The sequence below is a fragment of the Ailuropoda melanoleuca genome, chromosome 15, assembly GCF_002007445.2.
Source record: "Ailuropoda melanoleuca isolate Jingjing chromosome 15, ASM200744v2, whole genome shotgun sequence".
Classification (NCBI taxonomy): domain Eukaryota; kingdom Metazoa; phylum Chordata; class Mammalia; order Carnivora; family Ursidae; genus Ailuropoda; species Ailuropoda melanoleuca.
In genome coordinates, this window is record NC_048232.1 from 53,358,177 (window position 1) to 53,383,956 (window position 25,780).

At 35.1% G+C, this 25,780-nt stretch overlaps 1 protein-coding gene across 5 annotated transcripts in view; it reads left to right on the forward strand.

Moving 5' to 3' along the window:
- Positions 1-7,611: 7,611 nt before the first annotated feature.
- Positions 7,612-25,780, forward strand: part of PTPRQ (protein tyrosine phosphatase receptor type Q) — a 203,362-nt gene continuing 185,193 nt past the window's right edge. For all 5 annotated transcript variants that reach the window (XM_034644219.1, XM_034644220.1, XM_034644221.1 and 2 more), the window contains exons 1-8: positions 7,612-7,723; positions 8,081-8,192; positions 8,868-9,094; positions 11,697-11,766; positions 17,040-17,239; positions 18,702-18,951; positions 20,506-20,634; positions 22,764-22,910. In XM_034644219.1, the coding sequence (XP_034500110.1) occupies positions 7,667-7,723; positions 8,081-8,192; positions 8,868-9,094; positions 11,697-11,766; positions 17,040-17,239; positions 18,702-18,951; positions 20,506-20,634; positions 22,764-22,910 (1,192 nt within the window). In that variant the 5' untranslated portion in view covers positions 7,612-7,666. The remainder of the gene's footprint in view (positions 7,724-8,080; positions 8,193-8,867; positions 9,095-11,696; positions 11,767-17,039; positions 17,240-18,701; positions 18,952-20,505; positions 20,635-22,763; positions 22,911-25,780) is intronic.

A 25,780-nucleotide genomic window follows, 5' to 3' on the forward strand; every position in this document is an offset into this window, starting at 1 on the left:
CCCCTTAGGACTGCCTTTGCAGTGTCCCATAGGTTTTGGACCATTGTGTTTTCATTCTCGTTGGTCTCCATAAATTGTTTAATCTCCTTCTTAATTCCCTGGTTTACCCAATCACTCTTGAGCAGTATGGTTCTTAGTTTCCAAGTGTTTGAATTTCTTCCAAATTTTTCCTTGTGATTGAGTTCCAATTTCAGAGTGTTGTGGTCTGAGAATATGCAGGGAATAATCTCAGTCTTTTGGTATTGGTTGAGACCTGTTTTGTGACCCAGTATATGGTCTATTCTGGAGAAAGTTCCATGTGCATTCAAAAAGAATGAGTTTTCTGTTGTTCTGGGGTGTCATGTTCTATATATATATATCTATGAGGTCCATCTGGTCCAGTGTGTCATTCAAAGCTCTTGTTTCTTTGTTGATTTTCTGCTTAGGTGATCTGTCTATTGCTGATAGTGGAGTGTTGAGGTCCCCTACTATTAATGTATTATTAACTATATGTCTCTTTATTCTGGTTAAGAGTTGGCTTGTATATCTAGCTGCTCCCCTGTTGGGGGCATAAATATTTATAATTGTCATATCCACTTGTTGGATACATCCTTTAAGAAGAATACAGTGTCCTTCTGTATCTCTAACTACAGTCTTTAGTTTAAAATCTAATCTGTCTGATATGAGAATTGCTACCCCAGCTTTCTTTTGAGGTCCATTGGCATGAAAAATGGTTTTCCATCCCTTCACTTTCAGTCTGGATGTATCTTTAGGTTCAAAATGAGTCTCTTGTAGACAGCCAATGGATGGGTCATGTCTTTTCATCTAATCTGCAACCCTGTGGCGTTTTATGGGAGCATTTAGGCCATTCACATTGAGAGTGATTATTGAGAGATATGATTTTAATGATGTCATGTTGCCTGTGAAGTCTTTGTTTCTATAGATTGTAAATTTCTGTTCTGTATCGCTCTTGGGGCTTTTTTACTTTTATAGAACCCCCCCCCCCCAATATCTCATGTACAGCTGGTTTGGTTGTTACGAATTTGGTCAGTTTCTGCTGGTCTTGGAAGGTCCTTATCTCTCCATCAATTCTGAATGACAGCCTTGCTGGATAAAGGATCCTTGGCTGCATGTTCTTCTCAGGTAGAGCTTTGAAAATACTTTGCCAACCCTTCCTGGCCTTCCAGGTCTCTGTAGACAGGTCTGACATTATTCTTTTATTTTCCCCTCTGTACGTAAGGATTTTCTTCCCCCTGGCCGTACTGTATCCTTGGAGCTAATATTTGCGAATTGCACTATGACATGATGTGGTGTAGGTCTGTTCTCATTGATTTTGGGAGGGGTCCTCTCTGCCTCTTAGACACGAATGCTTGTTTCCTTTGCCAGATTAGGGAAGTTCTCAGCTACAATTTGTTCAAATATCTCTTCTAGGCCTCTCTTTTTCTCCACCCCCTGGGGGATGCTGATGATTCTGACATTGGAACATTTCATTGAGTCAGTAATCTCCTGTAATCTACATTCTTGAGATTGGATTTTTTTGAGCCAAGTATCTGTTTTAACTTTCTCTTCTACCATCCCATCCTCCAATTCACTAATTCGTTCTTCTGCCTCATTTACCCTGGCCGTCAGAGCGTCTAGTTTAGACTGCATTTTATTCATAGCATTTTTAATTTCTGCCAGATTCACTCTCATTTCCACCCTTAGAGATTGTATATTCTCGTTAATATTTTTTTCAAGCCTACACATCATCTTGACCATTGTTACTCTGAACTCCATTTCTGATAATTTGGTTATATCCATATCCATTAGTTCTGTGGCAGAGGCCACAGACTCATTGTCTTTTCTTTGCTGGGGGGGATTTCTCCTCCTAGTCATTTTACTGAGGAGAGGTTGCAGGGATGCCCAGAGCCCAAATTATTGACCAGAACCCAGGCAGTGTGCACTTGTTTCATAGGGACCTTAGGGATGTCAGCTTCTTGATTTTTCAGCCTGCCTTCTGGGGGAGGGGCCTGCCGTGCTGATATTCAAACAACTCTGTTTGGGTAGAGTTGCCCGGTCCCCTGCGAGGGGGGATGAGAATGGGCACAATGTGAACCCGGTATTTCTGGGCTTTTGTTCTCTGGCGGCTTTCCCTGGTGGTTTTCTGTGACTCTTCTGAGAGTCAGAGCAGCAGTGACCGTATCCTGGCCTCTGTCTTGGAACAGAGAGATCACAGTCCGCTCTCCACTGAGCTCTTTTGGCCACTTTAGCTCTGTTTCTGGCGGTGCTGCTAAAAACCCCGCAGTGTCCCAGGTTGTGCGCCCCACAGCCGCTCTCCCAGCCCTCGTTTCCAGGGTTGGCAGGTCTCTGTCCTTTGTGTTTCTAATGCCACCAGCCACCCCAGGTTTCCGTGCGCACTCCCGAGCTCCCTGTTTCAGTGTGGTTCGCGCGCGCTCTGGAGCACCGGTTTTCAGTCTGGATGCGTGCGGGTTTCTGGGCTCACAGTCTCAGTCTGCTTTCTCTCAGGTGCTGGTCCGTGAGTCTGGCCAGCTCCCAGTGCAGGTGGCTACTGCTTCCCAGCACCCGAGCGCAGCAGCTCCCTCCCCCTTCTGTGTATCTTCCGATATCTGTGTGCGGATTCATGGCTCCCTGCTTTGTACCTCAATACTCAACACTGGAGATGTTTGTTTGTAGAGATCCAGATGTATCTTCCTACATCTCAGGCTGATTTCTTGTGTGTTCAGGATGGTCTGGTAGATACCCAGCTTGATTCAGGGGACCAGCTGAAAAAGGGGTCCCCTACTCCTCTGCCATCTTTTTCCCATCTCTCTATTTTTATTTTTTAAAAAGATTTTATTTATTTATTTGATAGCGAGAGTGAGTGAGGGAGAGAGCACAGAGGGAGAGGGAGAAGCAGATTCCCTGCTGAGCAAAGAGCCCGACATGGGGCTTGATCCCAGGACCCTGAGATTACGATCCAAGCCGAAGGCAGATGCTTAACTGACTGAGCTACCCAGGCGCCCCAAGAATGTTTATTTTAGTAATAGTTTATACTGATTTCTGAAATATGAGGAAGCTATAAGCACTTGATGAATATGTGTTGCCTTGACACAGGACATATTTAGATGGAGTCCCTTTATATTGGGGGCTGTTTTCAATGATAATCTTGGACTTTAAAGTAAAGCTATGGATCATGCTATTGCCTGAATCCTCTATAAAATATTGATTGATTGATTTAGGATTTCTTGATATGCTATTATTTGTAAGCCACTTTGTATAGGTTAGAGCAGTGCAGTTATCATAATAACTGAAACTTAAGTTCTGAAGCTGTTGTTTCTAGGTCTAAAACCCGGCTCTGCCATTCACCTGTTAGCTTTAAGACCTTGGTGAAGTCGCCTAAATTCTTTGTTTCTCAGTTTTCTCATTTTTAAATGACAATAATAATAGTATGTCCATATGAATTGTTAGACTGTTACACACAGTGTGTGAAAATGCTAGCACAGTGCAAAGGGTATCATAAACTTGGTACGAGTTGGTTATAATTTTACATGTCTTCTGCATAAGTATCTCCTCAATCATAGTATATATTATGCCCAGCCTATGATTTAATCATGGAAAGATTTAAATATGATATGCAAAGCTTATTATACACAGTGATGGTACATAGGATGTGCAAAAAGAAGTTAATAACACTGGTAATGGAAACTTTCTAAGTCTTCCCATTATATTTTAAAATAGTTGGCTTTGGTTTTCTTCATACTGTTCTGATAAGTATGTGCAGCTTTTTTTGTGGATATTCCAAGGTATGTAACATTTTGCTCTCATTTTGTGTACGTATACTCTTTTGAGTCAGAATCTACTGAGGAGTTCCCTGTGTAGATTGCTCTTCCATTTTGAATCTTTTCTTACTCTCTTTCTTAAAGGTTAATGTACCATAGTTTGTATCAGAATTTTGTTTTTGAGGTCCTCCTAGTTCTTTTGAACTGTTTTTTCTTTGTAGACAGCAATCATGGGATTATATTTCTGTTTTTTTTTTCAGCTTCTCAAAATTCAGTTTAGGTAAATTTACTCAAATGCCAAGGGGAAAAGTTGAGACATTCATGAAATCTATACTGTCCAGCATGTAGTGTTCAGCAATATATGACTATTGAGTTTTAAGAAGTGGCTTGTCCAAATTCAGCTGTTCTGTAAGTGTAAAAGCCCTAGGATTTCAAAGACTTAGTATGAATGACAGGGAACTAGGTCATTAATATTCTATTGACTATATGTAAAATGATGTTTTTGATATGTTGGGTTAAATAAAATGTATTATTGGATTAATTTTACATGTTTCTTTTTACCTTTTTAATGTGGCTTACATTTTTTTGGGTACTGCTGCTTTATAGAATTACAGGACAGTTAAGGATATTTAAGTCTCTGAGCTATCCTGCAAAAAGGAAGCTGTTTAACTTAAAAAAGAAGTTATTGGCAAAGTGGCTTAATCATAGAACATCTATTAAACTCTAAGGATCTAGGGTTCTGAGGATTAGCTTGAGAAATTCTAGTCTAAAAGAAATATGTAACTAAGCCCAGAATTCTGTTTGCTATCCCTAATTAAATTGAACACAATGTAGTGTTGTCTTAAAACTCCACACACATCCATCTCACAATTTGATTTTTATTGGTTAATAACAATTTTATTGAGAGTAATATTTTTGCTTCATATTTTCCCACCTTTAGCGAGATTACATTCCATTAGGTACAAATCATGTATTTATTATGGCATTTACTTTCAGTTAATTGAATCTTCCAGCTCATATCCAGGAATCTGCGCTCTTCCCCAATGACATAAGGATTGCACCATCTCCGCTACCTTTTTCTAAGGGCAAGCCTCCTTTCTCTCTGTCCAGACTACCACAATATCCTATTAATGAGAGGCCGTTGCCATTTTTGCTTCTCTCCAAATCTTATACCATTCATATACCATTTCAAAGTAATCTTTTAAAATAATAATTTTTTAAAAAGTCACATTGTTTTCCTCTTAAAATTCCCCAGTTTTCCATTGTAGTTGGGGGTGGAGGGGAGCTAACAGCTCTATTATGGCCTACATGATCATCAGACTTCCACTTCCTTACTTGATTCCAGAAACTCAGGGTGGCCTTTCTCAGTTACATTAAATTCTAGTCCATTTCCAGGGCTTCTATTCCTTCTGCTTTGAAAAGTCTTTACCAAACTGTGTTGAAGCTTCCAGGCCTCCTCTCTTGATCAGATTGGCAGATTTCCAGACAAATATATTCTTCCTCTTCTTGGTGAGACATGCTTCATCCTTAGCCAAGAGTCCTTCAGCATGTAATCTTAAACCACAGTCTAGGAAACTACATCCTATCACACCACCATCCCAGTAAACAGACCTTCACTTCTCCTATCTTTTCTTTTCTTCCACAGTTTCATCCCAGGTCTTCTTCCAGTTTCTTGCCTAAGATTTCATGGATATTAGTTATTTTCCAGGATCTTTGAGGAAATACATAGTATTAGCCCTCACATAAATCAGGAGGCGTGAGTAGTAATTGGTTGGACTTTTGTTATGTTAGACTTTTGTCTGTTTTAATGCAGGCTGGTGAGAAGAACTAAGCTCTTTTCTCTCAAGCTTGGGAATACAGAGGACATAGGTCTGTGTGCAGAATGATCCAGGAAAAATGCCAGCAGCTATGCACAACATAGGAATTCTATCCATACAAACTGGGTACCCCCTAATCTTTTTACCTTGGGTTTACAGTATTCTAAAGAGTTATTGTAAGACTATAGTTTTCCCTACACGGACAGTTTGGAAATGATGCCAAGAGAATGTTTGCTGTATCTTTGAGAGTGTCATGGTGGAAATTAATTGATCAATACCAGGATCAGTTACTAGGGAAGCATTATAAGCATTAAAGGAACTTTTCAAAGAAGATAAAGAAAGACTACTCTAAAAGTATGTCTCACCTGCCCAAATGTGAGAAATTGACCTCTTAAGGTTTCTATTTTACGCCATGTGCCTTATCAGTTTTGTTAGGAAATGTATATTTCATTTTTTATTATATCCATTTGAAATCATCTCGATAGATGGGCTTTAAAATGATAAGTGGAGTTAAATAATTAATTCCAGAGTCCTTTCTTTTGGAAATGGTATTAGATTTAGTCTTTACCAGGCATGTTTTTCACATGCTTGGCTTCATAATCTCTCTTCCTCCCCCTATATTGTTTGTCTGGAATCTGCACTAAAGATAAGGCAGAGTGACAATCTGACTCATTGGCAACCAATCAGAAGAACTTTATGTAGAAAACTCCCTTCAAGGAGGTACAGGCAGCATCAACAAAACTCTGGGAGCAGTGGAAGCAGAGGTAGAAAAGTGTGGTTGAAGTAGCTAAGACAACTACTACTTATTGTTCAAAACTATCGTATTTCACTTCCTACGTAAAAACAGCTTTTCTTTTAGGGAGATACCTGACTAAATAGTCATCAGAAATGCTCACCCTTTAAAAAAATATGGCAGAAGTTAGTTATATATTTTTTTCCAATTATCTTCTGCTTGGCAAAATACCCACGTAATTGGATCAATAGCTTGGACATGAATGATTTGCTTAAAATTATTCAAGTTTTGGGGCGCCTGGGTGGCACAGCGGTTAAGCGTCTGCCTTCGGCTCAGGGCATGATCCCGGCGTTATGGGATCGAGCCCCACGTCAGGCTCCTCTGCTATGAGCCTGCTTCTTCCTCTCCCACTCCCCCTGCTTGTGTTCCCTCTCTCGCTGGCTGTCTCTATCTCTGTCTTATAAATAAATAAAATCTTTAAAAAAAATAAAAAAAATAAAATTATTCAAGTTTTAAATTAGAGCATAAACTTTAAAAAACAATTTGGACAACGAACAGATTTTAACAGGTAAAGAATATCCCAGAAACAGATACATACATTAATATATTATTTCTGATAATTATACGTAAACCTAGTTACTATTAAAGATTTAGATGCCTAACAGCTTTGTGTGACCAGAGATGATTTGAAGGACTCAGTGCTTTTTAACAGTGTGGTTATATTGAAATCTGACAGATTATTGCTTTCCATTTTTCTTTGGATATTTAGGAGAATAACTCTATTTCAAACCTCTATTTTTCAATATCAGAACCAGAAAAACCCAAGAAACTTAAAGCCTTCAATATTTCCACACATTCCTTTTCTCTGCACTGGAGCCTGCCCTCTGGCCATGTGGAAAGGTTTCATGTGGATCTTGTTCCTGACAGTGGCTTTGTTACTATCAAAGATCTTGGAGGTGGAGAGTATCAGGTATAGTTTTCATTATCGTACTTGCCGAGCCAACTTGTATTTATATTTGGTCCTCATAGGAAAGTTCTTTATGAAACTCATACACCATGAACACTTACTCCTTTGAGAGTTTTAAAAGCGTAAAATGAAGACAAAAACACCGATGCTGAATTGATGAGTGTAAGTTTCAGCATGGGTGGACTGTTACCTTAGTAACGTCTATGCCTTTTTTTTCTTAAGACTTACCCTGAACCTACAGCCAGCCATCCAAGGGTTCATGAATAGTTTAACAAAGAAAGGGCAGAGCTATTGAGTAATCCGGGCTCATTAATTGTGTACTTGCCAGGAGGATCTGTCTTTAAATCATTAATGCAGGCAACATTTCTCTCTAGAGCCATCAATGTGATTCCACTGCCTGAAAAATGTAATAATGATGGATTTTCTTATCATTTTTCTTTTACTTTTTATTGGAACTTCAGAGACACAGGTATTTCATGTATACTCTTAAAAACCAGGGTTAAGCAATGGGCTGTAGATTTCTTAAGACTCTTAAATAGTTGTTTCTTGTGACAACAAAACTAGAGAGAGTGAAATACTGATTTAGTTTTTGATAACACAGTATGTTTGGTTAAGTTTTTATTATCTGTTGTTTGGTAAATAGTTATGTGATAGAACAAATTTATTATATTTTGCAATAATATGGAACTTGGAATATTTTAAACAGTGCAGAATTACTGTGTGAGATTGTTACTTCATTTTGTTGTTGTTGTGATAGATTTATTGTTTCAGCTTCCTTGTTTTCCAGAAAGAGTGTTAATGCAATTATTTGTTTTTGGTATTCTAGGTTGATGTTTCCAATGCTGTTCCTGGTACTAGGTATGATGTAACCATCTCTTCTATTTCTGCTACAACATACAGCTCACCTGTTAGTAGAACAGTGACAACCAATGTAACAAGTGAGTATATGTTTCCTTTTTTTATGAAGTATTTTTTAATGAAGTATTTGCAGCTAGTCTAAATCTATTGGATGGGAATACTTACATTAGCACTATGTGTCTTATATACGTGAAAACAGGTTAGTAATTAAAGCAAAATGGAAACTTAAGAAAGTGATCTGTTTAGGACCTGTGTGCTACTGGTTCTTTAACTTTCTTGACTTTCAGAGAGTAAAGATAATTTTACTTGTTTGTGAAATGGAGAGAGAGACAGTAAATGGTAATATTTAAATAATACAGAGCCATGAAAATAGACTCACTACACTTGCTCAGGAAGAATTATTTAGCTTGTAAGACTGTGTTCTTGCTTTCTTAGTTTAATGTGTATGCTTTGCACAAATAAATTTCTTTTAAAAATGATCTGGCATCAAAAGTGTATTTGGCATGTAGTATGTGGTAGCATTCCATTTTTTACATTCTTATAAAAGAATGCTTTTGGTATCCTCCCAAAGCATTTAATCTTTTTTTTTTTTCCCTTTGGTAGAAAAACTCTAGGGAGGATAAAGTCACATTTGAGAGACCATTAGTCTTTTGGAACTTCAAAAGTCTATGTTTGTAAAAACTTTCTTATTTATGATTGTGAAATTTCAATAATTGTTTGACCTTTTAACAGCATATATATATTTTTTTAAATAGAACCGGGGCCTCCAGTCTTCCTAGCAGGAGAAAGAGTTGGATCTGCTGGGATTCTTCTGTCTTGGAATACACCACCTAATCCAAACGGAAGGATTGTGTCTTACATTGTGAAATATAAGGAAGTTTGTCCATGGATGCAAACAGAATACACACAAGTTAGAACAAAGCCAGACAGTCTGGAAGTTCTTCTTACTAATCTTAATCCTGGAACAACATATGAAATCAAGGTAATATTTTTGTTAATATTTAGTATTAAATATTAAGTGTTTAGTATTAATACTTAGTATTAAAATATTCTACTCATTTAAAGTGAAGGAGCTTTTTCCCACCTGGTCAAGGCTTTATAGCTGAACGCAGCCAAGTGATTGAAGAATGATCATCTGAGTCATGACCTCAGTGCCCATCTGGGCTCTTAAAATTTGAACAACTGTTGCAATCTCTTTTCATTTTTAGATGTATTTATATAATTTATTTATTTTAAAAACATTTAACTTAGCAACTTTTTCAAAGAATAAATCAGGTTTAAATTACATAACTTAGGCCTTATATATAAAAATATTCTACTTTTTATTAACCTTTAAGTTAGCTTTTTTGTTTTTCTCTTAATCCTGTTGTTTTCATTTGTCTGTTATCAAAATTTGAATAATGGTATGAAAGTTTCTATTGAGCCAGCTTCTCAGAGAACAATGAATTCAATTCAGTTCTCTTCAATAAGTGTTTCCTGAACATTTATTGGGTCTTTTGTGTTTATAAAAATTTTTAGTTCTTTACAATGTTTAATATGCAAAATTAAACATCTTATTTAGAAATTAAATAAGAGCATATAAAAAGCAGTCCCAAATTATGCCACATGATAATGTTTATAATTAAGATTTGTGATATTTCCAGAGTATAGTAAAAGATACAGATATCTCTTTGATCCTTTCTATTTTCAACATAACATTAATATGTTCTTTGAGCTTTTAAGATAATTGAATATAGAGGAAAAAATCTGAAAAAGCTGTATAAATATGTGATAAGACATAACTGAGACAGCTTTCTGGATGATACGAAATGATGGGAAAGAGAATTTGCCTGGTGTGGGGGTTTCCTTATTGGAACTATGCCTATTTGTGAAAGCAAAGCACGCAGTAAGAATTGGAGAGCATCACAATAGTAGGGATCCCCCTATATAAGAACAGTTAAAAGGAAATTTTTACTGATGCAAAAGTCAAAGTCAGAGATTCATGATGGCTATTTCATTGCAGAAACATGGGTGAAGGGTAGGAGACCTTTTCTAACTGTCACATAAAAATGGCATAGTATACATATTTTCTGTCAACAGCACATATTTAAATTAGTTAATATGTTAAAAATATACTATTGAAGGTAATATGTAAAGATTAAATTTTAATGTGATAATAAGAAGCTGTTACAGACAGAAAGGTAATTTAGCTAACCTCGTTCTGCTTAGATCTATTTTTATGGAGTTGGAAATTTTATTCCTTTGAATTCTCTTATTTCAGGCCTATTGAGAAGCCCTTATTCTTCTTTTAATCCCAGACTTTATAAATCATTGCTGTGACCTTTACACTGTTCAAATAAATGTTAGCCATTGCAGAATTCCAAAGGGTATTTGGTGCAGTACATTTGATATCTTCAAATGTAGACATCAAATCTACATGATCTGGGGAAAATCCTATTAAGTACTTTACATGTGTTATTTCATTTAGTCCTTAGAACAATTCTTTGACATAGATGTAGCGTTATTCCCATCTTAAAGAGAAGGAAAATGTGACTTAGAATAGTACAGTAAATTGCCTACAACTACTCATTTGGGAATTAGTGGAGTTCAATTTAAACTAAGGTTTTCAGACTCTAGTTATGGCATTTGGAAATGCCTAAGAGTCTTGATCTCAATAATGACATTTTCTCTGCCTATTCTAATCTATTTGACTAGACTACCTGAGTCAAAAAGAATTTTTCTCTCTTTTAAATTCAAAATACTTCGTCTAACTGATTAGACTTATTTTTTTTAAAAGATTTTATTTACTTATTCGACAGACAGCGAGAGAGGGAACACAAGCAGGGGGAGTGGGAGAGGAAGAAGCAGGCTCATAGCAGAAGAGCCTGATGTGGGGCCCGATCCCATAACGCCGGGATCATGCCCTGAGCCGAAGGCAGACGCTTAACCAATGTGCCACCCAGGCGCCCCTAGACTTATTTTTAAAATTGTTTTCTGGAGCATGTATTTGACTATTAGATTGTAAACTCTAAAGCCAGATACCATATACACGGTTTCGTATTTGTTACAGAAATAGTCATAGTGTCTGGCATGAAGTGAATATAATGGAAAGAGGTTGAGCTTTAGAAATAAGCATGACTTCAATGGAATTCTGATTCTACCACTTATTCCTGTATGACTCAGGCAAGTTCCTTGACTTCTCTCAACCAGTTTCCTCATCTATAAAATGCTGATAAGAACACTTTATGCTTTGATTGTGTGGATAAAATGAGATATGTAAAATTTCTAGGAGATTTCCTGGCACATGAAAGTTGCCCATAAATAATAATTGTTATTATTAATACTAATTGACTATAAAACTTGACTATTAATTTTTCCATTAGGAATTGAAGAAATCTGTTGAATCAAACTATGCTGCAAATATATCCTTAGGGAAAGTGGAAATATGGAATAGCTCCATGTGTGCTTTTTTCTTTGGGAGTACTGCAGGAATTAAGGGAAAAGTCTCTTTATCATTTAACTTATCAACGAAAAATTTTATTATTTCAGATTCTGTTTAATTAGAGAGTAAAAAGCTTGAACATAATTCTTTCGGTCTATTTTAGGTTGCTGCTGAAAACAGCGCTGGTATTGGAGTATTTAGTGACCTGTTTCTTTTCCAAACTGCAGAAAGTGGTAATTTGCCTGAATCATTAATTCTAAATAAACTTAATTATGAGTTTTTGTCATTTAAAATAAATAGGTATATAAACCAAATAATGTTGTTAAAATCTGTAAAATCTACAACAGCATGGCCATTCAATTACTTTTAGTGTCTTCTTGGATAGTTATTCATTAAAATATATCTTGTTCTCTATGATTATGAAAGTAGTAAGTGTTATCTTAAAAAAAGACTTTGAAAGAATAAAAAACAGGCAGTAAAAATTATCCATGGCCTTGTCGTGTAAAAACTCTGTCACCATTTTGGTACATTCCTGGCTGGTCCTTTTTTTCTCCCATGGGTATGTGTCTATATTACTATATGTTCATGAAAATAGCCTCCCCTTTATGCAAGATTATATCCTGCATTTTCCTGTTAATATCAAATTATACACATTTTTATGACATTAGACTTTTGGAAATATGGATTTTATAGTTACCACATTATTCCATAACATGTTGTCATTACCAAACCAATGTAAGATACCTCTCTTCTTTCAATGGTGGAAAGGAAAGAGCTTGAGGTATTATTGATGCCTCTTTCTCACAGTACACTCTGGTCTATCAGCAGATCCTGCCAGCAGTACATCAAAATGCATCCTGAATCTCACCCTCATTGCAAACCATTCTAATCTATTATCACTTGTTGGCTGAACAATTGAAAATCTCCTTACTGGTTTTCCTGTTTCCAGCTTACCTGCCTACAGTTCTTCTCCACAAGAGCTACATCATCTTTTGAAACATAAGCCAGGCCATATTGCTTCTCTCTTCCTAATATGGCTTCTATTTTACTCAGAATAAGACCGTAAGTCCTTCTCATGGTCCATAGCACTCTGGATGATCTTTTCCCTCTCTGATCCATTTCTAACCTTCTCCCCTCCCTCCAAATACACCGCCCACACCTATCTTCCATCAAAGGGCCTTTGCACTTGCTTTTTCTTCTAACTGGAATATTCTTTTCACTGTATATCCACATGTCCTTCTTCCCTAGTTAATTCAAATCTCACATTCACTTTCCTAACTACACCTTCTAAAATAGCCTCTATTTCCTCCTGCCCATCTCTAGTCCTAACAATTCTTTTTCTTCATTGGACCAGCCTGATGTATTACACATTTACTTGCTTGTTTTTTATTGTATATATCAGCCTAGTAGAACATAAGCTTTGTGATAAAAGTAAGTTAGTGAATGGAGGTTCTTTTATTTATTTAATAATTCCTCTATTTATTTATAATAGCAAAAATTTAAAACCAATAAATGCAGAATGATTAAATAAATAATGGCATCTCCATTCAACAACAAATACTTTCTGTTGGACTTACATTCTTGTGGGCTAAGATAAATGAGTTACTAAGTAGTATGTCAGGTTAGTGATAACTGCTATAAAAAGAATTTCCATAATTTTTTGCAACTATAAATGTTCTACATATTTAAGAGATAAAAATCTTCCAGTGAGCCACTTTATGCCAAAGGGATAAATTGAAATGGGCCCTGTGTATCTAGATAATGCAATGGCTTATGTTAAAAAACATGCAACAAGCTTTGGGTCCTAGTTTCTATTTGCGACTTTATCTAGAGAAGAATATGAAAACATGCTCTATTCCATAGGAAGTTAGAGAATATTCAGGAGTTTATTTAAAATTAGAAATTAATGATTTATGAGGTTTAAATTACCCTTGTTGATTTTGAGCATATTGACTTTCAAATTATTTATACAACTAAAATTCATGTGGGAAAATTATCATTTCAAAATTAAATATTCACTAGGATAGAAAAGAAAAATATATTACTTATGTTTTCAGTTTTAGGGAAGTTAATTGGAATAACTTTTGAATGACATATGAAAAATTTTGTCTTGGGAGTCTGTTTCTCATTTGTTGTGTGTTTTTGGGCAAATTGGATAATTATATAATTTCTCTTGCTCCTATGTTTCCTTTTTTTTTTTTTGGTAAATGTAAAGAGGTAAAAACACATTGTAAATCTGAATTTAATTGTATCAGTATTCTGCAATTTTCACCCAAGCACCTCTTTTTATTATTTATGCTATAAAGAACCCAAATTTAAGGAATAGTTCAATGGAATAAATAAGCTGCATTTTTTATTGTGAAATCAGAAGGAATTTCTTTTCACATGAATAAAAATACTCTTAGGAAGAGAATACAGGTGAACTAATTATACCATACTGAGTTAATATTGCATCTGCAAGCACGAAAATCTCAACTTCTTAACTTCCCATACATCATTATTTCAGGTAAATATAGAATTTATTTTGGGTTTAAGATAATAGAATGCACCTTCATTTTCAACTTGATGGATCTTTAGAAATGCAAGAAAAGTCTCTATATTGGATTTGTGAAATTTCTTTCTGGCTCAATAAATGTATACTTTGCATAGTGTACACTTTGAAAAGTTGTAGACACCTTCACATACCTATACAAATTTATGCATTTTGGAAGACACTTATCTGAAAGATGAAATGACTTTATAAACAAATTTTTGATACCAGTGTTAAAGCTTTACTTAGATCAAGATGGATAAATTCACTCTATGAACATCAAGGAATAATGGGTTTTGGTACATGAAAGTCCAGAAGTAGAAACTAGAATATTCACAATAGGGAAAGACCTACCAACTACAGAAATGAGTCAGGATTATTCTTCAGACATAATGAAGTCACAAAAGGAAAATACAAGCAGAAATATTTAATTGAGATAAAAATTATTAAAGCAAGTTAATAAAAATACCATTTTTTCACTAAATGGTGTTTAACATATTTAATTACTTTCTTTTTTAAAAATATTTTATTCATTTATCTGAGAGAGGGACAGACGGACAGAGAGCATGAGCAGGGGGAGGGGCTGAGGGAGAGGGAAAAGCAGACTCCCCGTGGAGCAGGGATGGTGACGGGGCTTGATCCCAGGAGTGGGGGGAAGGCAGATGCTTAACTGACTGAGTCAGCCAGGCATCCCAGCATATTTAATTACTTTCTATGTATTTAATATTTTTGGTCACTTTTTAAATATTTTGAAATCATGTATTTAATAAATTTTTGGTTACCTTATCAATTCAAATTTCTCTTTGAGTAGTTCCCTGTGACTGTTTTTGAGGCTCATTTGAAAATGTGCTGACTTGTCTGCATTTGTTTTTTTTGTCTGTATATATTTAATTTGTGTGTGTGTGCGTGTGTGTCTGTATGTATATCAGGCATACTTATAAACATATGTATAGTTTACACAAATAAATTTAAAAGGGTGATTGGGATTTATGAAGAGAGTAAAATGGTGGTCACCAGAGGATGGGGTAGGGGAATGAGACTGATGTTGTTTATGGGTACAAACTTGCCTCAAGTAATAAATAAGGCATAGAGATCTGATGCACAGTATGATGAATATAGATAACATTGCGTTATTATAGTTATATAATGTGATATTATAATTACATAATATGATAGAAGTTCTAAATATTGCTACAACAGCAGTTATAATACAATATGGAAATGTATCAAATTCACACCTTGTACACCTTAAATTTATTTTATTTTATTTTAAAATATTTTTTTATTTATTTGAGAAAGAGAGAGCGAGCACGAGTGGGGTGAGGAGTAGAGGGAGAAGCGGACTCCCCACTGAACAGGGAGCCCGATGAGGGGCTCGATCCCAGGACTCCCGGATCATGACCTGAGCCAAAGGCAGATGCTTAGCTAAGTGACACTTAACCTAATGAGCCACCCAGGTGCCCCACACCTTAAATTTATACAGTTATATGTCATATATATTCAATTTTCAAAAAGATTCATGATAAAAGTTTTAACTCATAATTTTCTAACATCATATATTTAACATTTTAATATTTTGCTTTATTATATTTTATCCATCCAAAAGAAATTCAAGTGTTAAGTCTTTAGTGTCAGAGAGTTATATTGTCATTGTCCTTCTTAAACTTTAATTAATTACATTGATGAGTTTTCCTTGGAGAAAAAAATTTCCATCCATCATTTTATCCACTATTAATGATTAATCATCCTTCCAAATTGTTTTATTTTTTCCCATTAAAATGCAGTTGTCCTTAAGTTTCCTAGTTTCTCTGGTTTAACTCATATCATTCATATACAACCCTTTTTCCCACGACCTAAGTTCTTTATCTAATTTATATGGCTTTTATTTACAAATCATATTTTGGTATTCTTCCCTACAACATGCATTTAAACTCTAATTATTTGGTATCTTAATAGTAGACGCCTCTGTTATCACTTATATTGTTTTACCAGAAACATCCTGTTTTGTTTCTATTTCTCTCAATAGTGATTTGTCATGTTTGTATTCTAAAGGATTTTGATTATTTACTCCACTTTGTCTGTTTTGCATAACTTACCTTGAGATTAATGGGCATAATTTTCCTTCCTTCTGGCTTCATGTTTGTCTCATCCCAGTTAAAATAGCATATAGATATTTTTTGAAGATTTCATTTATTTGAGAGAGAGAGAAAGGGAGAGAGACAACAAGCACGAGCAGGGGGAAGGGCAGAGGAAGAAGCAGACTCCCCTTGCTGAGCAGGGAGCCCAACACAGGGCTCCATCCCCGGACCCTGGGATCATGACCTGAGCCGAAGGCAGATGCCCAACCAACTGAGCCACCCAGGCGCCCCTAGCGTATAGATTGTTATTGCAGTTTATCAATAATTGATAATAAAGTATCATGAATTCTGATGAAAGTTGATATTGAGGGTGTATAAAACTCAAAATATAATAACCACAACCAGTTGGGTGCTATTCACTTTATATTAGACACTAGATATTTACATACATTCCAGAAATATACTTTTTGGTGTAAATGGTTGGATAATTGTTTCAGTTTGCTACTTCTTCATTATCTAAGGAATCTACATAATTCCAAAATATTTCAGGAGGGAATTTGTTATTCAAATTCGTTTGTATATTCACAAATAACTGTTGATTGGATATTTTTCAGAATTACTTGAAATAGTTCACCAATGGATCATTAGACAAATAATCCTAAAGTAAAACTTATTTGCCTCTTAAATACAACTCTTTGGGCTCAAATTCCTGTTTTCTATCTTAGGCAAAATTAAATATATTTCAAAAAGTCTCACCCAAGTAGATTTTTTTTTCTAACAGAGTATATTTGATTTTATATAACATGAGAAATATAACATCTCAACATTATAGAAATGCCATTCTAAATTTTATAACTGTTTTTTTTTTCCTTTCCTTTAATCTCTGTCACTTCTCCAGCTCCAGGAAAAGTGGTGAATCTCACAGTTGAGGCCTTTAACTATTCCGCAGTAAACCTGATTTGGTATTTGCCTCGGCAACCAAATGGCAAAATTACCAGCTTCAAGATTAGTGTCAAACATGCCAGAAGTGGGATAGTAGTGAAAGATGTCTCCATCAGAGTAGAAGACATTTTGACTGGGAAATTGCCAGAATGTAATGTAAGTATTATGGAACACTTTCTATATCTCAAAATTTTTAGGTGTGAGCTTATAACTTGAAGTTTCCAGTATCTGGAAACTTTTTTAACCACAGTGGTTATGAGCTGTTTGATTCCTTATAGTGTTCAGTTATAGTATCATGTTATACACAACTGACTGTATTCAAGGTAGGATAAGAGAAGGGTTTGAGAATTCAAGAGATAGAAAAATCTTGCAGGGAGCCTTCACTCCATTATTAGTTAATGGGCCTTGGATTAGCCTTGGTGTAAGGACAGGGGAGATTGTGTGAGGGGAGTATTTTTAGTGGTGGATATTTTATAAAGACCTGAAATAGGAAAGTATAGGATATCACTGGAAAAAAGATAATATTTCCATGTGACAGGAGGGGTAGGGAAGGCAAGAGTAAAAGTTACGTTTGTGGAAGTAGATTGTTTTTGTTGTGCATATCTTTAGTGAAGAATTTGTTATGACTCTAGTCATTTATGGGAAATCCCTGGAAGTACCATAATAATGTTTTATCAAAAATAATATATATGATCGTTGTGATATTATTGATGGAAAAACAAAATTACTTTTGTTTTAAATACTGGGTGTTATATGCAACTAAAGAATCAGTGAACACTACATCAAAAACTAATGATGTACTATACAGTGGCTAACAGAACGAAATAGAAATAAATAAATAAGTTATAGAAGTCTTAGAACCTTTTTAAAATTAGGCTGTATTTCTAATACACACACAAACATACATACATGCACATATATACACATACACAACATATGTGCTATTGGCTTTATCATTTGAGTATTTATGAGAAAAAAAATGATACTGTCAGTGAGAAAGTGACCTATGCTTGAAATTTCACAAAAAGAAAAATAGTTTATCTCATTGGTTCTTGCACTTTTTTTTTTTTAAAGATTTTATTTATTCATTCATTCGAGAGAGAGAGAGAGACAGCCAGCGAGAGTGGGAACACAAGCAGGGGGAGTGGGAGAGGAAGAAGCAGGCTCATAGCAGAGGAGCCTGATGTGGGGCTCGATACCATAACGCCGGGATCAGGCCCTGAGCCGAAGGCAGACGCTTAACCCCTGTGCCACCCAGGCGCCCCGGTTCTTGCACTTTTAACATGAATTTTAAAATTTCTTCCTAATGATGTTGCTGTTGCTTTACTTTTATTCTAAGGCTTTTGAAATCCTATTCATGAGAAATATGGAGGTATAAAGGATGCAGTAAATATATCCTGTTCTAAAACTATAGATATAAATTGGTATAATTAAGCTCTAGCAAATTTGTCCATAATTTGAATAGATAACAATCTATTAAAATCTTAATGAATACATACATACGCATAAATTTAAGAATAATATTTATGCTATAAAGGAAAAATAAATGAATTAAACTTTTCATGTTCCTCAAGAGATGCCACATTATTTTTCTATTGCTATTTATTTTATTCACTAGGAGAATAATGAATCTTTTTTATGGAGTACAACCAGCCCTTCTCCAACCCTTGGTAGAGTTACGCCTCCATCACGTACCACATATTCGTCAAGCACGTTGTCGAGGAGTAAGATAAGCTCTGTTTGGAAAGAGCCTATCAGTTTTGTAGTGACACATTTGAGACCTTATACAACATATCTTTTTGAAGTTTCTGCTGTTACAAATGAAGCAGGTTATATTGATAGTACTATTGTCAGAACACCAGAATCAGGTATGATTTCATTTTTTGTGTATGTAGAAAAAAAAGAATTAAATTAGTTATCTAATAATTTGTCATTTTTTTCATATAGATCTTTTTTGTTAAAACCTTCCTTCCCTTTCAGTAACCTTTCCCCCCAGTCACAGATCATGGGTATACCATCTGGAGCATCTTTAATTTCAGCATTCTTTTGTAATACTAACGTGAACATCTATGATGAGAAAGGAGATTTGAAAGAATGGATTCTTGAGCTAATAACCATGATCATATGATCAGCTTTGATTTTTCTTTGAGTAATTTTTCATAATCATCTCTGCCCTTCTCCATCTCCTATAATCATCTGTACCCTCCTCTCACTGATACTGTAATAACCAAATATGGAAGTAACACCTGTAGTGGTAGAAATACTTTGTGATGCACATTTCAGTATTAGACAAAAATAGTACTTAAAAAAAACCTACTTATATCATCTTTGCCCTGGAGTTTCCCTTTATGAAAAATGGAGACAGCAGTAATAACTCCTTTATGGTGGTGGTGTTAGGATTCAATGAGTATAATTAGATATTATTACTACTATTACTACTATTATGGGATTATAGTATTAGATGTACATGTAAAGTTATGTAGTTAATATGGTAATATTAAATATGTAGTATCAGACATTCAGTTGCAATTGGTAATATTTGAGGTTACTGGAAATTATTACTGGTGGGGTAATTTCCCTAAAGCACAGTATTTTTTTTTTTCTGATGACATAGCCGTCAGCTTTTATCCTTTCATCACCTGAAGTTTGAAGATTTTTCTTGATTTAAATAGTCATCTTTGAATCATACCATTTCTTCCTTCCGTACTTCTTATACAGTTAAAAAATAATTTCATAAGGATAATACAAAGTGAAATTTAGCAGACAAGAACTTTGGCTTGAGAAAAACATTTGGAATATTTCATTTCAATCAAAAGAAAGTAAAATGTAAGAACACATCTGTGAAAAGTAGACCTATTTTAAAATGTCATTATTTTTTATGTTACCAGTGTTACCTTAGAGTCTTCTATCTGTAGATTCTAATGTACATTAGAATCTTTAACTGTCGGTTATAAATCTCAGAACCTAGTACAAATATTGATGCAGAAAGTGAAGATCCTTGCCAATAAGGTAATATAGGTCGAGTTAATTCCCTGATCCTTCTACATGTGTCCACTAGGGGGAGAGTGTTTTTCAAGTCAGACGCCTGGGCCTGGTTGAATTCAATATATAAGTGTGTATTAGGACAATGTAACTGTGCAAGGAGCAATATTGGAATGAGAATGAAACACGCTGTGCAGTCATATACAGCATTATATTAAATTTGTAACTGTTGCAAATAACTAGCTCATCTGATGATCAGCATGTCTTATGTAAATTCTTTAATTCATTTATTTTTCCTTTTCTTTAAAGTTAAAAAACCCTTTGCTCATAGCGTGATATTTTATTTTCTTTCTGCCTTTGTGTTTTATTGTGTGTATTTAATTAGATCATTTATTTTTAAGTATATATTATTTATTCATTTTTTTCTATAACCATTTTAGTGCCTGAAGGACCACCACAAAACTGTTTAACAGGCAACATTACAGGGAAGTCCTTTTCAATTTCATGGGACCCACCTAGTGTAGTAACAGGGAAATTTAGCTACAGAGTTGAATTATATGGACCTTCAGGTAAGTCTCAATCAGTTTTGTGTTTATCTTTTGGAGTAAGAATTATGCCAAATATGTTAGTATTATCAAACTCCTTAAAAGTGTCATACTCTTTTTTTATAAGATTCTACAATTGAAACAAATAATAGAAAAGCAATAAGGGAGGTGAGGCTCTTTGAATTTCTTGTTTAAAATCATCAATAAGTATACGGATTCCAAAACATTGTCCATGTTCCATATTTCATGAGGATAAGCTGAAAGAATGAGATAACTCCTAAGAAGAGAAGTGTTCGAGGACTTACATGTCTTCAAATGTTTGAACAGGAGAACCTTGACTTACTTAATTGCAAATATATTTATGAAGAACAATGGGCTCAATTTCTGCTTAGAACAAGGAATGCATTTCTAATATTTGGAGCTCTCTAAAAATAGACAACTTCATAATGTAGCAAGTTCTCCATCTTTGTGAACAATTAGAGCCTGGACATCCCCTTGTCAGATATTTTGAGGGGTTCAAATATTATTGCTGGAAGTCAATTAAGTAAACTCTAAAATTCTTTCCTAATCTGAGATCCTATGGTTCTATGAAAGAAATCAACCAGAAGAGTAGAGAGTGATTGGGCCACGGAAGTTGAGTAGGGGGCTAAGCACAATTCAGGGCTTCTTTGAGGTGTGGTAGTGAATAAAGTCATACCAATCAGAGTGGATTTGTGTTTTTCTCCAGCTCCCTTCAACAAGAGGAGGGCAAGGGAGTGGAAGGCTTATGTAAAGGTAGTGATTATAATTGACAGTGCCACTGAGGAGGGATAAATAGTGGAAACCAAGTGGTGAGGGACCAAACCAAACAGAATAAAATAAAATAAATCATAAGACCAATGGACTGGGGGTCCCAGTGAACTTAAAGAATTGTTGCTTCAGGGCTCTAGAATAAGTGAGATAAGAAAGAATGGTCGGAGAGAGATGCACAAAATAGAGATCATGGAAGGTTTAGTTACTCGTAATAGTGATGTCTATGGGAGTGGCTGAGATAGGGTGGTGGATTAGATTATTTGAGGAGAGCTGGGAGTGTTTTAAGAATCATTTCTAGGGATCCTGAAGTCACAAATCAAGATGGTAGTACTGAAGACAGTGACATTGAAGCAGGCACTAAACCATCTAGAATGAGGGTGAGTGACCCTGGGCCTAGAGGATCGATCATGGCAACAAGGAGGGCTAGTGGAGCCATCCATGACATGAGATTGAAAGCTGTGAACTTTTATAAGGTGGGAGGTGGGCTGGTCTAAGACTAGGCCCTGAGGTGCTAGGGAAACACACAGCACACCTGAAGGCCTCATCACTTGATGACCGAGGAAAAAATTAGACCAGTTGGGGTGGCTGCAGAGAACAGAAGCTGTGTTCTTAGGGGAGAGCCGGGTTTCAGCTCCAGCAAGGGATGAAAGAATTATCAGAGGTAAAGTTGAGGATTAAAAGAATTTTGACGATGGACTATTTATTTTTTATTATTTATTTTGATGATGAGTTTTGCTCAGAAGCTGAACTACAAATATTTTCTAAACATGTCTTTTTATAGAAGATAATGAGAATATTTAGCATTTTAATTAAATTTATGTATAAAATACTGTCACTATTTTAATATTAGCAAAATCTAATGTTTTCTTTTTAAAAAATGTCAAAAAATAGGGGTGCCTGGGTGGCACAGCGGTTAAGCATCTGCCTTCAGCTCAGGGCGTGATCCCAGTGTTCTGGGATCGAGCCCCACATCAGGCTCCTCTGCTATGAGTCTGCTTCTTCCTCTCCCACTCCCCCTGCTTGTGTTCCCTCTCTCGCTGGCTGTCTCTATCTCTGTCAAATACATAAATAAAATCTTTAAAAAAAAATGTCAAAAAATAACATGGTAATTGGATAGGGCTTTATGATTTGATAAGTTATTTTGAATACCAGAAGATTTTCATGTTCTTTCCATTATTTTAATTAACCTGATATCAATGTACCACTAAACTAAATGTTTGAAACTTGTAATAATTGTAATTATAATGTTTTAAAATTATAATAACAAACATTAATTGCTATTCTTGACTCTCTACTTAACTGTGAGAATGAGTACATGCCTAATGAGAAAATAATCCACAGTTATCTTTTGATTTTTGCAGGTCAGATTTTGGATAATAGCACGAAAGACCTTAAGTTTGCGTTCACTAACCTAACACCATTTACAGTGTATGATGTCTATGTTGCAGCTGAGACCAGTGCAGGAATTGGACCCAAATCAAATATTTCAGTATTCACTCCTCCAGAAGGTAAGAACATCTTCTTCAGTGTGTTCATAAGATGTTTTACTCTGCTTGTGGGTTTTATTGCATTGGTTAAACATTATATTAGAAGCTATTTGGTTTATATTTACTTAATTCATGCTATTTCCTTATCAGATTACTACCTAATGCGCTCCATACATGTGTTCCTCAGAACATTATACCCACAGTCTGCTTCATAGAGGAACTGGAGATCAAGAAAGATTAGGAAGTACTACATGTAGTATTAGTCTGTTTGAGACTCAGTGAAGATTGGCAAAACCTCAAGAGGTTGAGGGAAACACACATTTAACATTGTTTGACTCACATCATTCAATGTAGAATATATTTTTCTCACAGAATGATGTTTAGGGGAATCCATATATCCCCAGTGCCTCTAACAAAATGTGTTTGTAAACAAAAGGGTATTTTAAGCAAGTGAGGATTCCGAGAGGGTGCATAATACAAACTTACCAGCACATCCTGAAATAATTGAAACAATAGCTCCCCTAAAGAAAGTTTTTGTTTGCATGTATTAAGCATCGCAATTTTAGATGTTTAAAAAATGTTCCCGCATTGTCTCACAACATATTTTCCTGGCCCATGTCAAACTTGCTACAATGTCTTCCTATTTACTTAGGGATTGCAATTATTCGAGAAGATCACAATTTTTTTAAAATGTTTTTTTATTATAGTATGTTAGTCGCCATACAGTACATCCCTGGTTTCTGATGCTAAGTTTGATGATTCATTAGTTGCGTATAACACCCAGTGCACCATGCAATACGTGCCCTCCTTACTACCCATCACTAGTCTATCCCATTCCCCCACCCTCCTCCCCTCTGAAACCCTCAGTTTGTTTCCCAGAGTCCATAGTCTGTCATGGAGAAGATCACAATTTTATTACAAATACGTTAACACTTGGAAAAGTTTCCAGATTTTGTATGATAGCTAACATACAGTAACTTGTAAATTAAATACACACATGTGTGCAAGTGCACACATGTACATGCAACTAAAGATTGGGCATATGTTCCTCAGATAAATCACTCAAGTATTTGACCATTAGAGGGCAGCAGCTATTAGGGAATTTTGTACTTCTCCCCTTCAAAGAACAATTAACCATCAGGAATATTCTGCTGTTGAAAAAACGTAAAAATAATGTTTTATGTCAATTTCAAATGAAAATGCTGATGTATATATGATTTCAATACACAGATTAAGAAAGAGATTTATTCTTACAAGCAAAATGTTCTCATTTTTTCATATTAACATTTTTCCATTATGTTTCTGTCAGAGTAGTCTTAGCTTTGTATGTCTTTTCCATTACACCTTAAATCTCCCCTTCACCTAATAACTGCTCGTAAGCATTTCTTAGAAAGCTAGACAGCTTTATGAATGGTGACCAAAAACAGCAGAGTGACCTGGCCCTCATCAGACTAGAGTCCTTGAGTTTGATTTTAATAGAATTTTCTCAAGCAGCTTAATTGACCAACTAATTTTTATTCTTACGTCACACAGTTAAATAAATTCAGAATTTTTGTCTTCCTTCAAATCAAGCCAGTTTTGGTGTCCCTAAACTGAATCTGAAATTAAAAATTATTGTTTTATTGTCATTATTCTTGGCCTATAGCATTTGGCAAAAATAGGGAAATAGGTAATATATTGCCAAATATGATGTCATGCTGTTGATTTTGGACATCATTTAAACAGTTCGTCCCCCTTTCTTTATTTTTGTGTCTTTCTTCATTCACAAAATAATAAATAAAATTTTAAGGACGTTGTTCAATATATTTCACATGGCTTATTTTTCACACAAAATTATTTTGAACAAATGACTCTCTTTGCCTTATGTAGTAAACAATTACCTGAGTTTTGTCTTACTACCCTGCTGACCATATCCAGGTGGCTCTCAGGAGGTTCCATGGATAGCAGGTAGGCTCCGCTAAGGGCAGAAATGGCGTGGTTCTTATCTCTGCATGCCAACCTTCCTCCATGGAGTTCTCTTGGGATAGTTCAGACTTAGGAAGGGCTTCAATGAAATGCTCTGGCAAATGCAGTAAATGTAGCTTTGAACTTCTGACAACACTAATTAGTCCTAGTCCTGCTAATTAAAACTTTGCAATAAGGGACTCTTGAAACTATATGAGAACAATCTAATAACTCACTAGAACTATATACTGTCAGTTAAAATTGAGAACTTAATTTTTTCATTTATTAATACAGCAGGGTTCTTTGTATTCTAATTAAGGCTACTCAATTTATTTTCTTCTCCATATTTAAACCTAGACTATAGTCTATTTAAAAATACACTAGGACCAATTTTTAAATTAATGTTTTTTAAAACAACTAGTGTTCTAACAAATCTCCAAATATTCAAAGAAAAATGTTGACCTCTTACAGATAAAGATATAAGCTATTGCAGTATTTGGGGCTGATTTCATTAACACTTAGAATGTTATGGTCCATAGTCTACTTTGATCATCAAAGAAAATCAACATCATGTTGTGATAGCAGTACTCTTATACATTTCATAATATTCCTACATATCTGTTAATATTTTACTGAACAGATTTCTACATAGGTATGAAGATGAGATGGTTTTGGAAAACAATAATAATTTAATAATTTTCAATGTTACAAAGTGTTGTGGAATTACCTATCCCAAAATGAGACAGTGCTATTGTATATTACATAAGCACCAGCATTTTCTTATTATTTGCATGGGGGGGTTAAACAAATCTTAAGTAAAACTTTATTGCTTCAATACCCCCTAATAACTTTTCTGTTACTAGTATCAAATATCTCATAAGAAGGTTAACATCATTTTTTAAAAGCAAACAGAGTATTGAAATCCATATTTATTCTTCCATAAACAG